Raw genomic sequence first — 17,826 nt, forward strand, 5'->3', positions numbered from 1 at the left:
GGCAAACGCAGCAGGAAAGAGGCCACGCTGATTCCTGCGACTTCTGATGCTTTGATGGCTATTTCCGAGGTACCCTCACAGGGATCTGAATTGGGGGTCAGGGAACTTCTGTCTGAGGGGGAACTTTCCGACTCAGAAAGTGTGTTACCTCAGACGGACTTGGACGTAATGTCCTTCAGATTTAAGCTTGAACACCTCCGCCTGTTACTTCAGGAGGTTTTAGCGACTCTGGATGACTGTGACTCTATTGTGTTTCCACCAGAGAAATTATGTAAGATGGACAAATATTTAGAGGTGCCTGCTTACTCTGATGTTTTTCCGGTTCCTAAGAGAATCTCGGAAATTATTACGCGGGAATGGGAAAGACCGGGTATCCCGTTCTCACCTTCTCCTAATTTTAAGAAAATGTAGTTAAAGTTAAAGATTCTGAATACATGCCGAGCCCTTCAGTCCAATCCTCGGCCATCAATGGAAAGCGTAGGGGTCAGAAAGTTACGGCTACCTCTCTTTTTGGCTGAAGAGTATCATCCGTCTGGCATATGAGACTGCTGGACAGCAGCCTCCTGAAAGAATTACGGCTCATTCCACTATGGCTGTGGCTTCCTCATGGGCATTTAAAAGCAATGATTCTGTTGAACAGATTTGCAAGGCTGCAACTTGGTCGTCTCTTCACACTTTTTCCAAATTTTCCAAATTTGATACTTTTGCTTCATCTGAGGCTGGTTTTTGGGAGAAAGGTTCTTCAAGCAGTGGTGCCTTCCGTTTAGGTTCCTATCTTGTCCCTCCCTTTCATCCGTGTCCTATAGCTTTGGTGTTGTATTCCATAAGTAAGGATAAAATCCGTGGATATCTTGTAAAAGAAAAGGAAATTTATGCTTACCTGATAAATGTATTTCTTTTACGATATGACAAGTCCACGGCCCACCCCAGTCATTTCTAAGACAGGTATTTACTTATTTTTGTTGCACTTCAGTCACCTCTGCACCTTTGGCTTTTCCTTTCTCTTCCTAACTTCGGTCGAATGACTGGAGTGGGAAGGAAGGGAGGAGCTATATACATAGAGTTCTGCTGTGGTGCTCTTTGCCACTTCCTGCTGACCAGGAGGCGTAATCCCATAAGTAAGGATGAAATCCGTGGACTCGTCATATCGTAAAAGAAATAAATTTATCAGGTAAGCATAAATTTCCTTTTCTTATGGAAAGGAGATGTATACATTACTAAAGTGTACAATCAAATTCATAATTTAAAAATCTTACAAAATGAATAATTGACCCATTCACATAAAAATATGCAGAGAACATTTTTGTATTAAGGTGCATCAACATTGTTAAAATTGTTCACGAAAAATTGTACTTTATTAAAAATGTAAAATTTGTAGCTAAATTACATAGGAATAAATCGTATTAACTATGCTCAGCGTAAAACGTAATTTAAGTATACTGGATGTGCAAAAAAAAAAGCAAGAAATTTGAAGTGTAATTTTTTTTTTTTTTTTTGTAAAATGGGCTGTACATGAGCGTTTCATGGGCGTATATGAAATTTTCTCTCAAATCCCAGCGTAATTCTATAAACATTTTCGTACTACACTTCTCACTGTTTTGTTTCGCCAGTAAAAAAGTGGCAAGTTTTCACCAAAATACTCAAAACACTAATTATTCTGAAAGGAAAACCTATGCATATGGAGATTACAGCAAATTTAAGGTACAGTGCACTGAAAACAGCGTAATTTGATTTGTATAAGGCATATAATCAAATTTTAAAACACGCCGGTTTCCTTCTCTGTACTTGCCCTTCATTGCGAACTTCTACCTAGCAGAGAGTTCTCGTTATTTGTATGGGAGACATCTTGCTACTCGCAGGGACAGCCCCTTTTTTTAGAAGGAACAGAAAAACAAACTGACAACATCGACACTTTAGTCTAACAGTAAACACCTTTTAATGACAAGACATTTCTGTTGTCTTTCCATAGAATAACATACCAGCCAGATCTAAACATTTTTAAAATAAATTAACATCATGGTAGCTGCAGTAGATTTTCAGTAGCTAAACTCCACTTGCCTTATTTGGTAGGGCCAATCTGGGTTAGAGTTTGCATACATCAAGGCTAACCATGGTCATAATGTTAGTATTGTTTTGCAGTTGTTATCTATTAAATCCAATTTATTTATTTATAAAATATTTTACCAGGAAGCATACATTGAGATTTCTCTCGTTTTCAAGTATGTCCTGGGAAATATATGTAGCAAGGTTAGCCTTGAGAGTTCTAAGAATTAGAAAAGCCACAAATTTCATTGAAAAGGCGGCAAAATAAATAATGGCAGTATATTGCATAACTAAACATTGTATATTAAAATGTCAAGGTGTTTATTATCCCTTTAAGTTGCTGTGTTTCTAATGGATTAGAATGCCATAAAAAAATGATGCCAACAATATCTGAGTTTGAATTTTATTTTTTTGGTATGATAAACTTTAAAAGAATGGAATGGGGCAAAAATGCTTTATTAAAGAGTATCATAGGTTCATGCCTTTATAGAGTTAATGTTTCAAGCAATTTTTGAGGTATATGTTCTATGTTTTTAACAGCCTTCAGGAAACATATGAAGCTAAGAGGAATGAATTTCTTGGAGAACTACAGAAAAAGGAGGAAGAAATGAGGCAAATGTTTGTGATGAGGGTAAAAGAAAAAGAAGCAGAACTCAAAGAGGCCGAAAAAGAAGTAAGGAGCCGTATTAAAGGGACAATCTTCTCCAGAATTTTTATTGTTTAAAAAGATAGATAATCCCTTTAATACCCATTCTCAGTTTTGCATAAACAACACTGTTACTTTTTTCTTCTGTGATTACCTTGTATCTAAGCCTCTGCAGACGGCCCCCTTATTTAAGGTATTTTGACAGACATGCATTTTATGCAATCAGTGCGTACTCATAAATAACTCAACAGGAGTGCGCTTAATGTTATCTATATGGCACACATGAACTAGCACTGTCTAATTGTGAAAAAATGTCAAAATGCACTGAGATAAGAGGCAGCCTTCAAGGGATTAGAAATAAGCAAATTAGCCTACCTAGGTTTAGCGTTCAACAAAGAATACCAAGAGAACAAAGCTAATTTGATGACAAAAGTAAATTGGAAAGTTGTTTAATACTGCATGCCCTATCTGAATCATGAAAGTTTATTTTTGACTAGACTGTCCCTTTAAGCATTTAAAAGTTATTGAGTGTCATCAGTAGCCTTCCAAAAAAATTCTAAAAAGAGTTTATAACTGACAGGAATTATTATTATCAATAGCTTTATTTATAATGCACCAACAGATGCAAATAAATAAAGACAAGCATGGGAAGGCAGACTAGGACAGAAGGATTACAAGGCCCTGTTCCTTACAATTTAAAGGGACAGTGTACATTAAAATTGTCTCTAATGTGTTCCCAATGATCCATTCTACCTTTATTTTGTAAAATAGCTTCTGCTGAAACTGTCACTAGTGCATTGTTGTCTAACATTCACTATAGAAAAGCTTTGTAAACAAGAGGTAGCAGCCCAGAACTTTTGAAAGGGTGTTTCTGCAGCAGCTTTGCATATAATTATGAGCTGCTTGCCTAAAAACACTACCCCTTAATTATATAATTAATTCAGAGTTCCCAAGTGTCTTATTGTTTAGGGTAATAATTTAGTTTCCTAAGGTATTCCAAACCATGGACAGAAATGCAACACAGTCACATATTGTTCGGCCCTGTCCTGGGATAATTTACAGCCTTTAACAGCATCTCACTTTTGACCATTAACTGTGTCTCACGAGTTGCACACAGATACACACATGATTTAAGGCACTGTTTTATCACACATATTTGTCTGAGGAAGTAGATTATAATATATCTGAAAATGTCACATTAACATTCACATTTGGATTACAAACCCTGAGAGTGCTTTGTTTTCTTTGGATTTATGTGGATTTACCTAGCACCCAGGTTGCTGTCACTCATTTAAGGCAGATTCACTATACCAGTATGTGTATGTATGTAATATATATACAGTATATATATATATTATTATTATTATTATATTTTACATACACACACTAATTCAGATGACAAACTAAACGAAAATTATTGTAGCCAGTAAATACTGCGTATTAGACTAATATTTATCATTTCCAATTACAAAACTGGATTCTAGTGTTTCCTCTTTTCGATGGGTCAGATAGATAGATAGATAGATAGATAGATAGATAGGCAGATAGGCAGACAGATAGATAGATAGATAGATAGATAGATAGATACTTGTATACACTTACTTTAACTCTATTTATCTCCCTGTCATTGTTTTGTTTAAGAGTATATACATAATAATGGTAGGAATGACAGCAAACATAATTCTTTCTTAGTATAATAAAGCAGTGGCATTGCTATTGTTCTACATTGCTTCTCATTCTGCTACTCTCCTTGTGCTCCAGCTCCATGAGAAGTTTGACCTACTCAAGAGAACTCACCAAGAAGAGAAAAAGAAAGTAGACGACAAAAAGAAGGAGATAGAGGATGAAGTGAGCATGTTCCAGAAGAAGAAAGCGGCCACACAGCTACTCCAGTCCCAGGCTCAGCAGGCCGGCACTCAGCAAACCAAGAAAGACAAGGACAAGAAAAAGTAAGAGCCTGTAGCCTTGCGTGTTCACTCCCCATCTCACCTTTGGTTACACAATCTCCTGATATCGAGAAAAACATGCTTGTTTTATTTATTATTTGTAGGTCTCATGTCACTTATAGTAGGGGGTTATATTTCCTCACCTGCAACACAAGCATAACCCCAATCAAAAACCTGCAAGCTATACAGTCCTATGGTAGCTCATTGTTTTAGCTACTGAAATAGTCAGTTATGGCCAATCAGTAGCAAATCTTCATTTTGTGTATATAACAGGGAGAGGCAGATTAAGCCAATCTACATTAGATGTTTATTGATATCTTAACATAATTATTCTTTCCCAGTAGGGAGTAGTATAGAAGAATTCAACTTATAAATCATAAGGTTGTCTACTGCAGCCTGTGATTATTCTATCAGTCAATCATGTTTTGCTAGTTCTTTCCAAATGCTATCTATAGGTGCCCATAGATGTTTTAAAACACAAAAGGAAAAAAAAATATTGTTTTGCACACAGATTTTAGATACCTTTTGGTAATGCCATTTTGGGAGGAATTTTCTACCTTTTTGAGTGTGCAAACTAACCACTTCAAAGGTAGCTCATCCGACCCACAAACACAGCTCTTGTTGCCAGCAGGAATGTATTAAGCCTATACAGATAGTCTATACAGTCTATACAGATACTTTAGTGCATGAATTGCACATTTATTTCAATTTTATGAGCCAGCATCATTATTAAAGACACATTAAACACTTTGAGAATATAATATAAAAGGCTAAATCGTATATTTAAAAAAACTTTGCAATATACTTTCATAATTTTTTTTGTCCCCTTTTCCTGTAATTCCATTCTGAAATTGTGAGGTTTTTCCGTCCCTGTTAGAAATGTAAGTGCTAAACACTATTCTATTTCATACAGCCATTGGCTGCACACTCTAGTGACCTATTTGTAACTGTCCCTTATTGGCCACAGCAGAGAAGATAACCTAAGTTACAACATGGCAGCTCCCACTGTTTTATAGAGACTAAAACTTTACACTTATTTTGCCAATATTTAAACAGCTAATGAAACTTTAAATATAAAGCAACATGTTATTCTCAGACTAATCTTTTCTTTGAATGCATCATTCTATCTAGCATTTGTTTTGTGTTAAATGTCCCTTTAAGAAACATTTTTTAGGACCTAGACAAGGGCCTAGGCTTGGAAGCTTGCAAGTTTACTAGGGGTCTCATTGTAAAGGCGAGATCATGTTCATTATCATTGAAAATTGCATCACCTATCTTTTCCCTAATTTATTTAGTAGGCTGCTTTCACGCAGTACTTTAACTATGTATTTAACTCCTTTGATGGGCTTAAACACATAGAGTTGGGGGCATCACTAGTGTTAAATTCCATGTTCTAGCGAATTAGAGCATATTTTTTTTTATAGAATGGTCATTTTAAAACTCCTTTTTCTAGTTGAGACGTTACATTGAATAATCTTTTTACCATTCTAAATTCAGTTTATTTGTTTAAGGAATCGTTGTCAAGCAGACACTATCAAAACTACAACTATGTTTAAAGAGCATAATAAAAAATAACCAATTAGATGCATATTACATTAAAGTTTTTGTTAGTTGATATCAGTTCAGTATCCCACGAGAATCTGTAGGTGTAGTGATATTATACAAGGAATGAATTAAAGGGACACTGAACACACATTTCTCCAACATAGGTGTGTCCGGTCCACGGCGTCATCCTTACTTGTGGGATATTCTCTTCCCCAACAGGAAATGGCAAAGAGCCCAGCAAAGCTGGTCACATGATCCCTCCTAGGCTCCGCCTACCCCAGTCATTCTCTTTGCCGTTGCACAGGCAACATCTCCACGGAGATGGCTAAGAGTTTTTTTGGTGTTTAAATGTAGTTTTATTCTTCAATTAAGAGTTTGTTATTTTAAAATAGTGCTGGTATGTACTATTTACTCTGAAACAGAAAAGAGATGAAGATTTCTGTTTGTAAGAGGAAAACGATTTTAGCAACCGTTACTAAAATCGATGGCTGTTTCCACACAGGACTGTTGAGATGAATTAACTTCAGTTGGGGGAAACAGTGAGCAGACTTTTGCTGCTTGAGGTATGACACATTTCTAACAAGACTTGGTAATGCTGGAAGCTGTCATTTTCCCTATGGGAACCGGTAAGCCATTTTCTTAGTTTAGTATAAGAATAAAGGGCTTCACAAGGGCTTTAAAGACTGGTAGACATTTTTCTGGGCTAAAACGTTTACATTATGAGTATATTTAATGGATGTTATCTATAAATAGTTCTTTTAATCTTGGGGATGTATTAAAAAAAACGGCAGGCACTGTATTGGACACCTTTTTCACTGGGGGCCTTTTCTAGTCATAGGCAGAGCCTCATTTTCGCGCCACTAATGCGCAGTTGTTTTTGGAAAGCAAGGCATGCAGATGCATGTGTGAGGAGCTAAGAACCACTGAAAAAGCTTATAGAAGGCGTCATTTGGTATCGTATTCCCCTCTGGGCTTGGTTGGGTCTCAGCAAAGCTGATACCAGGGACTGTATAGGGGTTAAATGTAAAAACGGCTCCGGTTCCGTTATTTTAAGAGTTAAAGCTTTTGGTGTGCAATACTTTTAAGGCTTTAAGACACTGTGGTGAAATTTTGGTGAATTTTGAACAATTCCTTCATACTTTTTCGCATATTCAGTAATAAAGTGTGTTCAGTTTAAAATTTAAAGTGACAGTAACGGTTTTATTTTAAAACGTTTTTTGTGCTTTGTTATCAAGTTTATGCCTGTTAACATGTCTGAACCATCAGATAGACGATGTTCTGTATGTTTGGAAGCCAAGGTTCCTCCCCATTTAAATATATGTGATGAATGTGACTTAGTGTCCGGACAAAGTAGGGACAATGATGCCACTGATAATGATGTTGCCCAAAATGATTCCTCAAGCGAGGGGAGTAAGCATGGTACTGCATCATCCCCTTCTATGTCTACACCAGTCTTGCCCACACAAGAGGCCCCTAGTACATCTAGTGCGCCAATCCTTCTTACTATGCAACAATTAACGGCTGTAATGGATAATTCTATTAAAAACATTTTGTCTAAAATGCCTACTTATCAGAGAAAGCGCGATTGCTCTGTTTTAGATACTGAAGAGCATGAGGACGCTGATGATAATGGTTCTAATGTACCCTCACGCCAATCTGAAGGGGCCAGCAGGGAGGTTTTGTCTGAGGGAGAAATTTCAGATTCAGGAAAAATTTCTCAACAAGCTGAACCTGATGTTATTATTTTTAAATTTAAATTGGAACATCTCCGCGCTCTGCTTAAGGAGGTGTTATCTACTCTGGATGATTGTGACAATTTGGTCATTCCAGAGAAATTATGTAAGATGGACAAGTTCCTAGAGGTCCCGGTGCCCCCCGATGCTTTTCCTATACCCAAGCGGGTGGCGGACATTGTAAATAAGGAATGGGAAAGGCCCGGCATACCTTTTGTTCCTCCCCCTATATTTAAAAAGTTATTTCCTATGGTCGACCCCAGAAAGGACTTATGGCAGACAGTCCCCAAGGTCGAGGGGGCGGTTTCTACTCTAAACAAACGCACTACTATCCCTATAGAAGATAGTTGTGCTTTCAAAGATCCTATGGATAAAAAATTAGAGGGTTTGCTTAAAAAGATGTTTGTTCAGCAAGGTTACCTTCTACAACCAATTTCATGCATTGTTCCTGTCACTACAGCAGCGTGTTTCTGGTTCGAAGAACTAGAAAAGTCGCTCAATAAAGACTCTTCATATGAGGAGGTTATGGACAGAGTTCAAGCACTTAAATTGGCTAACTCTTTTATCTTAGACGCCACTTTGCAATTAGCTAGATTAGCGGCGAAAAATTCAGGTTTTGCAATTGTGGCGCGCAGAGCGCTTTGGCTAAAGTCTTGGTCAGCGGATGTGTCCTCCAAGAACAAATTGCTTAACATCCCTTTCAAAGGTAAAACGCTATTTGGCCCTGACTTGAAAGAGATTATTTCAGACATCACTGGGGGAAAGGGCCACGCCCTTCCTCAGGATAGGTCTTTTAAGGCTAAAAATAAGCCAAATTTTCGTCCCTTTCGCAGAAACGGACCAGCCTCAAATTCTACACCCTCTAAGCAAGAGGGTAATAGTTCTCAAACCAAACCAGCCTGGAGACCAATGCAAGGCTGGAACAAGGGTAAGCAGGCCAAGAAACCTGCCACTGCTACTAAAACAGCATGAAGTATTGGCCCCCGATCCGGGACCGGATCTGGTGGGGGGCAGACTCTCTCTCTTTGCTCAGGCTTGGGCAAGAGATGTTCAGGATCCTTGGGCACTAGAAATAGTTTCTCAAGGTTATCTCCTGGAATTCAAGGAACTACCCCCAAGGGGAAGGTTCCATTGGTCTCAATTGTCTTCAGACCAAATAAAAAGACAGGCGTTCTTACATTGTGTAGAAGACCTGTTAAGAATGGGAGTGATTTATCCTGTTCCATTAGGAGAACAAGGGATGGGGTTTTACTCCAATCTGTTCATAGTTCCCAAAAAAAGAGGGAACATTCAGACCAATTTTAGATCTCAAGATTCTAAACAAATTTCTCAGGGTTCCATCGTTCAAAATGGAAACCATTCGAACAATTCTTCCTACCATCCAGGAAGGTCAATTCATGACCACGGTGGATTTAAAGGATGCGTATCTACATATTCCTATCCACAAGGAACATCATCGGTTCCTAAGGTTTGCGTTTCTGGACAAGCATTACCAGTTTGTGGCACTTCCATTCGGATTAGCCACTGCTCCAAGGATTTTCACAAAGGTACTAGGGTCCCTTCTAGCGGTGCTAAGACCAAGGGGCATTGCAGTAGTACCTTACTTGGACGACATACTGATTCAAGCGTCGTCTCTGTCAAAGGCAAATGCTCATACGGACATTGTCCTAGCCTTTCTCAGATCTCACGGGTGGAAGGTGAACATAGAAAAAAGTTCTCTGTCCCCGTCAACAAGAGTTCCCTTCTTAGGGAACAATAATAGACTCCTTAGAAATGAAGATTTTTCTGACAGAGGCCAGAAAATCAAAACTTCTAAGCTCTTGTCAAGTACTTCATTCTGTTCTTCTTCCTTCCATAGCGCAGTGCATGGAAGTAATAGGTTTGATGGTTGCGGCAATGGACATAGTTCCTTTTGCACGAATTCATCTAAGACCATTACAACTGTGCATGCTCAGACAGTGGAATGGGGATTATACAGACTTGTCTCCGACGATCCAAGTAAATCAGAGAACCAGAGATTCACTCAGTTGGTGGCTGACCCTGAACAACCTGTCACAGGGAATGAGCTTCCGCAGACCAGAGTGGGTCATTGTCACGACCGACGCCACTCCTGCCACTTGTCTGCAATCCACATCCCAGGAGTGGAAAATTGGGAAGCGGATTTTCTGAGTCGTCAGACTTTCCATCCGGGGGAGTGGGAACTCCATCCGGAAATCTTTGCCCAAATAACTCAATTATGGGGCATTCCAGACATGGATCTGATGGCGTCTCGTCAGAACTTCAAGGTTCCTTGCTACGGGTCCAGATCCAGGGATCCCAAGGCGACTCTAGTAGATGCACTAGTAGCACCTTGGACCTTCAACCTAGCCTATGTATTCCCACCGTTTCCTCTCATTCCCAGGCTGGTAGCCAGGATCAATCAGGAGAGGGCTTCGGTGATCTTGATAGCTCCTGCGTGGCCACGCAGGACTTGGTATGCAGACCTGGTGAATATGTCATCGGCTCCACCATGGAAGCTACCTTTGAGACAGGACCTTCTTGTTCAAGGTCCATTCGAACATCCGAATCTGGCTTCACTCCAACTGACTGCTTGGAGATTGAACGCTTGATTTTATCAAAGCGTGGTTTTTCAGATTCTGTCATTGATACTCTTATTCAGGCTAGAAAGCCTGTAACTAGGAAAATTTACCATAAAATATGGAAAAAATATATCTGTTGGTGTGAATCTAAAGGATTCCCATGGAACAAGATAAAAATTCCTAAGATTCTATCCTTTCTACAAGAAGGTTTGGAGAAAGGATTATCTGCAAGTTCTTTGAAGGGACAGATTTCTGCTTTATCTGTCTTACTTCACAAAAAGCTGGCGGCTGTGCCAGATGTTCAAGCTTTTGTTCAGGCTCTGGTTAGAATCAAGCCTGTTTACAAACCTTTGACTCCTCCTTGGAGTCTCAATTTAGTTCTTTCAGTTCTTCAAGGGGTTCCGTTTGAACCCTTACATTCCGTAGATATTAAGTTACTATCTTGGAAAGTTTTGTTTTTGGTTGCAATTTCTTCTGCTAGAAGAGTTTCAGAGTTATCTGCTCTGCAGTGTTCTCCTCCTTATCTGGTGTTCCATGCAGATAAGGTGGTTTTGCGTACTAAACCTGGTTTTCTTCCGAAAGTTGTTTCTAACAAAAATATTAACCAGGAGATAGTTGTGCCTTCTTTGTGTCCGAATCCAGTTTCAAAGAAGGAACGTTTGTTACACAATTTGGATGTAGTTCGTGCTCTAAAATTCTATTTAGAGGCTACAAAGGATTTCAGACAAACATCTTCTTTGTTTGTTGTTTATTCAGGTAAAAGGAGAGGTCAAAAAGCAACTTCTACCTCTCTCTCTTTTTGGCTTAAAAGCATCATCCGATTGGCTTATGAGACTGCCGGACGGCAGCCTCCTGAAAGAATCACAGCTCACTCCACTAGGGCTGTGGCTTCCACATGGGCCTTCAAGAACGAGGCTTCTGTTGATCAGATATGTAAGGCAGCGACTTAGTCTTCACTGCACACTTTTACCAAATTTTACAAATTTGATACTTTTGCTTCTTCTGAGGCTATTTTTGGGAGAAAGGTTTTGCAAGCCGTGGTGCCTTCCATCTAGGTGACCTGATTTGCTCCCTCCCATCATCCGTGTCCTAAAGCTTTGGTATTGGTTCCCACAAGTAAGGATGACGCCGTGGACCGGACACACCTATGTTGGAGAAAACAGAATTTATGCTTACCTGATAAATTACTTTCTCCAACGGTGTGTCCGGTCCACGGCCCGCCCTGGTTTTTTTAATCAGGTCTGATGAATTATTTTCTCTAACTACAGTCACCACGGTATCATATGATTTCTCCTATGCATATTCCTCCTTTACGTCGGTCGAATGACTGGGGTAGGCGGAGCCTAGGAGGGATCATGTGACCAGCTTTGCTGGGCTCTTTGCCATTTCCTGTTGTGGAAGAGAATATCCCACAAGTAAGGATGACGCCGTGGACCGGACACACCGTTGGAGAAAGTAATTTATCAGGTAAGCATAAATTCTGTTTTTTTTCTTTTGTGATTCAGATAGAGCATGAAATTTTAAGCAACTTTCTAATTTACTCCTATTATCAAATTGTCTTTATTCTCTTGGTATCTTTATTTGAAATGCAAGAATGTACGTTTAGATGCCGGCCCATTTTTGGTGAACAACCTGGGTTGTCCTTACTGATTGGTGGATAAATTCATCCACCAATAAAAAAATTGTTTTCCAGAGTTCTGAACTAAGAAAAAAGCTTAGATGCCTTCTTTTTCAAATAAAGATAGCAAGAGAATAAAGAAGAATTGATAATAGGAGTAAATTAGAAAGTTGCTTAAAATTGCATTCTCTTTTTTCAAATAAAGATAGCAAGAGAATGAAGAAAAATTGATAATAGGAGTAAATTAGAAAGCTGCTTAAAATTACATTCTGAATCACGAAATAAAAAATTTGGGTTCAGTGTCCCTTTAATTTGTATTTTTTTTTCTTGTCTTAAAATATTAACAGTATGCTTTAGACCTTCACTAATAAATAAAACACATATATGGCATTAGCTAACTAGCTACTTATCCCTATAGAGTAAATAAAAGGGTGCTTGTCTTCCGCATACCTCAGTGCACGTTGGCAACTGGCCTTTGTATTGGCATCAAAGCTCAGTATTCCAAAGCATTGCAAAACTCTGGCATGCCTATGATTTTAAGATAGTGGTTTATTTTAATCCTCTGTGGTATGCACCAGATGAATCCATTTACTACCAATTGGTAGACATCAATAGGACAGATGGAAACGCTGTCTTGCGTTCAGCACCTGTTTTGTTTACACTTGGCTAATCACAGATGCACATACTTGGCAGCATTTTAAAGAACATACTTTGAATGATTCATGTCACTAAGCAATTGCTTGTTTCTGCAAAGAATTACAGGACTAAGACTATAAATGTCCTCATCCCCTAAGCAGAGAAGCACAGACCATTTAACTGCCAGAAAGGACTGCAGTGCTTTGCATAGCAGTTTACTTTGCAGAAATATTGATTAATACATTTAAAAAATAGCCATTTTAGCATAATGTCCCAAAGATGATTAAAATAGTTAGCTGGGTCTGTAGTCTTAAAGGTATATATTAGTCAAAAAATGATATGCTCTAATTCGTGAAAGCATGTAATTAAGAACCACAAAGGGGTTATACACACAGTAGAAGTACTGCTCTGGTCACTGATACTGACATGATTAAGGACTGAGGTCCGAAACGTTGTTATCTTGTGCACCTTGGTGTTTCAATACATTTCTGCAATTCTGGAAGTGGTAAGTGCTGCTGTCTTTTGGACTGCTTGATTTGTACTTGGGACCTGGTGTGGAGGCCTTGACAGAGTTGCACCTTTCTGTCTGTTGTGATGTTCCTAATTCTGACTGTGAAGTACTGCACAGGTCTCCACAGAGCGCTGCTGGTCCCAAGCAGAAACCACTGCTGATCCAATCAGCTGTGGTAGTCACACGACTCAGATGTGGAACTAGCACTGCTGATTGGATCAACGGTGGTTTACGCTCAGGAGCATATCATTTTTCAACTTTTATAGCCCTTTAAAGGGACATGAAACCCAAAAAAATGATTTCATGATTCAGATAGAGAATACAATTTTAAACAACTTTGTAATGTACTTCTATTATCTAATCAGTTTTATTCTCTTGGTATCATTTGTTGAAGGAGCAGCCGTGCACTACTGGTTTCTAACTGAACACATGGGTGAGCCAATGACAATCACTTTATATATGCAGCCACCAATCAGCAGCTAAGACCTAGGTTCTCTGCTGCACATGAACTTTCCTAGTTAAACATTTCAGCAAAATATAACAAGAGAAAGAAGCAAATTAAATAATAGAAGTAAATTGGAAAATTGTTTGAAATTGTATTCTGTCTAAATCATGAAAGGAAAATTTTGGGTTTCATGTGCCTTTAAGCTATGTTTTCACTGAACCCCTCAAAACATCTGTGTTACAGCACGAATAAATTTGATCATTTTGGATTCTAACAATAACCTCCAACCCAGTTATGAAAAGAACATGAACTAAACTGCGATTTGTCATGACGTTTGTCACTCCCTATGTTTTTGGTTAGTTTTTGCCAAACTGTCGAAGAAGGGACATTCTCAAATCCCAAAATAACATTTTTTTATTAAAATGATGTATTTTTTTCCAGCTATAAACAAGGCCTAATATGCAAACGGTGATTAAAAAATGTTAATTGGGATTGGGTCTCAGATTAAATGTTAATTGGGATTGGGTCTCAGATTAAATGTTTCTAAAGAATTAAAAAATAATCACGGAATAGGAAGCACTTTAGAGTTGTTGAGTTTAATTTAGGAGTTGTAATCCTTGTTGTATACCCAATGGGAAAAGTAAGAGAGAAACAATTAATAGACAAAAAGAAGGCTTAGTAATAAATATGATGAGCACCAGAGATAGACTACAGTCATTTCTTTACATCTACTTGATATGTTTCCTAATAGAACACTACAGTAATCCCATGCACTGAGCAATTCATTTAGCTAATACATATCCCCACTGCAATGGTCTTTGGCCGACATCCTTGGAAGTAGTTTCAGGGCTATCCCAATGGTGTTATTTTTAACAGAAATAGTTTACAGAAAATGATAGTTGGATGAGAGCCTAAAACACAATTACTATTGTGGAAATGGGCTGCTTATAATATTAATAGGAAATCTGGTCAGTAATATCACTGCTCCCTTAGCATTCAGTTTAGAGAATTAAAGTGCCATAAAACATGCTGAGATCTGTGCATATCCTAAAAGGGTGAATTAAGTCAAAACAATTTGCATTTTAAATTTAAAAAAAGTTTAAAAATGGCTGACATTTTAAAATAATTTTTAAAAATAAGCAGCATTTGTTACATAGCCATACAGTCTGAATTAGTCTGATCCACCCCCCCCTCTCATCAGAAACACACGCGTTGTATTTCAACAGAGTTCACAGCAGATTATTTGCTTCTAGGCATGCTCCAGCAGATAATTAGTGTTAAAGTCTTGCATTCTACCCAATCAAAGTGGGAGATAGATACAGCCATATAAGAGTTTATCAAAGTAGAAAATGATGCTAGTGGGGTATTAGTTCAATTCAATTATTAGTTGAATAATGTAAATGGTAAAATACTCATAACTGTTGGCAAAATCAGACATTTGTGAGTAAGCTCTATCTACATTTACATCTACACCTTTAGAAAATTTTGCAAGCCGGGCAGCATTGGGTGAGGGCAGTGTTTTAACATTTACTGTTACTTAAAGTGACAGTGTATTTTTTATTTTTTTTATTTTTTTTTGTTTTGTTCAAAAAGTTATATAACACATTTACTACCCATACCCCAGCTTTGCACACCCAACATTGTTATATTAATATACTTAATAACTTCTAAATCTCTGCCTGTTTCAAAGTTCCTGCAGGCCCCTCTTATCTCAGTGCATTTTATAAGCTTTTCACAGCCAGACAGTGGTATTTCATGTGTGCCATATAGATAACATTGTGCGCACTCCTTTGGAGTTATGCAGGAACCAGCACTAACTGGATAAAATGCAAGTTTGTAAAAAGCACTGAGATAAGGGACAGTCTGCAGAGGCTTAGATACAAGGTAATCACAGAGGTAAAAAGTATATTAATATAACAGTGTTGGTTATGCACAACTGGGGAGTGGGTAATAATGGGGTTATCTGTCTTTTTAAACCATAACAAAATTGAAGTAGACTATCCCTTTTAAACTATCTAAAGCTCAAATTAATTGCATAGATTAAGATAAAATGTGTTAATGTTAATTTGTGCAATAGACATTAAAAAAATATTGGCTAACTTTAGCTTAATATTGGGTTCCATTTTAGACAGGTGGCCAGTAAAATCAGCTGGGTAGTGTGCCAATTAAAGGGACAGTCTACACCAGAATTTTTATTGTTTTAAAAGATAGATAATCCCTTTATTACCCATTCCCCAGTTTTGCATAACCAACACAGTTATATTAATACACTTTTAACCTCTGTGATTATCTTGTATCTAAGCCTCTGCAAACTTCCCCTTTATTTCAGTTCTTTTGACAGACTTGCAGTTTAGCCAATCAGTGCCTGCTCCCAGATAACTTCACGTGCATGAGTACAGTGTTATCTATATGAAACACATGAACTAACACCCTCTAGTGGTGAAAAACTGTTAAAATGCATTCTGAAAAGAGGTGGCCTTCAAGGTCTAAGAAATTAGCATATGAACCTCCTAGGTTAAGCTTTAACTAAGAATACCAAGAGAACAAAGCAAAATTGGTGATAAAAGTAAATTGGAAAATTGTTTAAAATGACATGCTCTATCTGAATAATGAAAGTTTATTTTGGACAAGACTGTCCCTTTAAATTAGTCCAGGGGAAAACACTGCTTTAGGTATATACTGTCATAAACTTAAAAGGACATTAAAAACTTTTTTGCCTTTTGTGTACAAATTGTGCTTTGCCCCATACTCCCTAGAGAGGCCAGAAAAAATATCTGTAAATGCTGTGAATTTAATAGCTATTTGTAACTGCAGCATTTTGAAAACTTAGGTTACAGATTTTGCTTTTTAGCCCTGTGAAAAAGCAATTTTTTTTACATAAAAGCAAGTGGTGTTAAATGTCCCTTTAATCACTCACTGCCCCAAAAAGCGGAATTAAAACCACAACATATTATTCTGAAAAATCATGGGGTTGTGGTATTAATCTAATCGATGTTGTACATAAACAATACAATTCCTTTTACTAGACAGTAACTAAAAGTATATAGATTGGATCTGTTTATTATTTAAACAACATTTGGTACTAGATATCCATAGATACCAAAACACACGCACACAGATGCAAACGTGCAAAATACATAAAGATAATGTTAGTTTTAGGAAAAATATTCATACGGCTACATAATTTATGAAATGCTCAGACCCCTGGAATATTCTGCTTCTTGTTATTATAAGACCACATTAGCTTCACCTTCTCGCTGTTCAAGTTTCTATTTGCTTATACAAGAATAAAAATGATTACAATTGGGAAAAGAAAAGCTTAAAGGATGTTAAACAGTAAGTATAAAGCAAAGATTCGCCATAATATATAGATGTATTTTTTACAATTATATTAGTTGTTTAAATATTGAAGCTATAAGGGTAAAAGGTTAAGTTTCTATAAAGTACTTTTATTTCTGTAAATTAATGGGCACACACATTTTTGAACTAGTTTTCTATTTGTCTCTGTATTTTGCTGAGAACAATCAGGGATAGATATAAATCAGGCAATGAAATAGAGTTTTGTGCAAACAAGGCTGCATGGAAATTCTGGAGTTGATTTCAATACTTTAGAAAAGCTTATCAAATTATTTCTCTAAAAAATTCCTCTCAGCAGGAGAGTGAGATAATGGGAAATCTTAAGTTCCAACATGGTGGCATCAATTACTTTATAAAAATTACATTACAGGAAAAGGGGACAAAATAAATAACTAATGAATTATGCAAAAATGTATAACTGTACATAGTTAAACAGGGTTTATTACAGTCTAATACTGTTTAATATCCTTTTAAGTGTGGGCCTTTATAAACAGGATGTTTACTGTGTTTTTCCTACAGCTATGTAAACTAAGAATTTTCTGTGTTAAGCTTTTAAAATATATATATATTTGCATTCACACTGATTTAAAACGAAATCAACTATGTCAAGTTTGAGATACAATTTGTTTCGGGTATATATAGGAGTATTTGTGCCATGTCACCCTAAAAAAAAAAAAAGCAAATAAGCTCATTTATAAAAATGTTTAAAGGGATACAAAAATTCAAAAAAGAAAATGCTGTAATATGTTAGAGCATTTAATTATTGC

General features: G+C 37.3%; 1 protein-coding gene across 3 annotated transcripts in view; it reads left to right on the forward strand.

The window, feature by feature from the left end:
• Positions 1-17,826, forward strand: part of SEPTIN11 (septin 11) — a 273,295-nt gene that overhangs the window by 229,587 nt on the left and 25,882 nt on the right. For all 3 annotated transcript variants that reach the window (XM_053703412.1, XM_053703411.1, XM_053703413.1), the window contains 2 exons: positions 2,584-2,716; positions 4,451-4,638. In XM_053703412.1, the coding sequence (XP_053559387.1) occupies positions 2,584-2,716; positions 4,451-4,638 (321 nt within the window). The remainder of the gene's footprint in view (positions 1-2,583; positions 2,717-4,450; positions 4,639-17,826) is intronic.

This window comes from Bombina bombina, chromosome 2 (assembly GCF_027579735.1).
Source record: "Bombina bombina isolate aBomBom1 chromosome 2, aBomBom1.pri, whole genome shotgun sequence".
Lineage (NCBI taxonomy): Eukaryota > Metazoa > Chordata > Amphibia > Anura > Bombinatoridae > Bombina > Bombina bombina.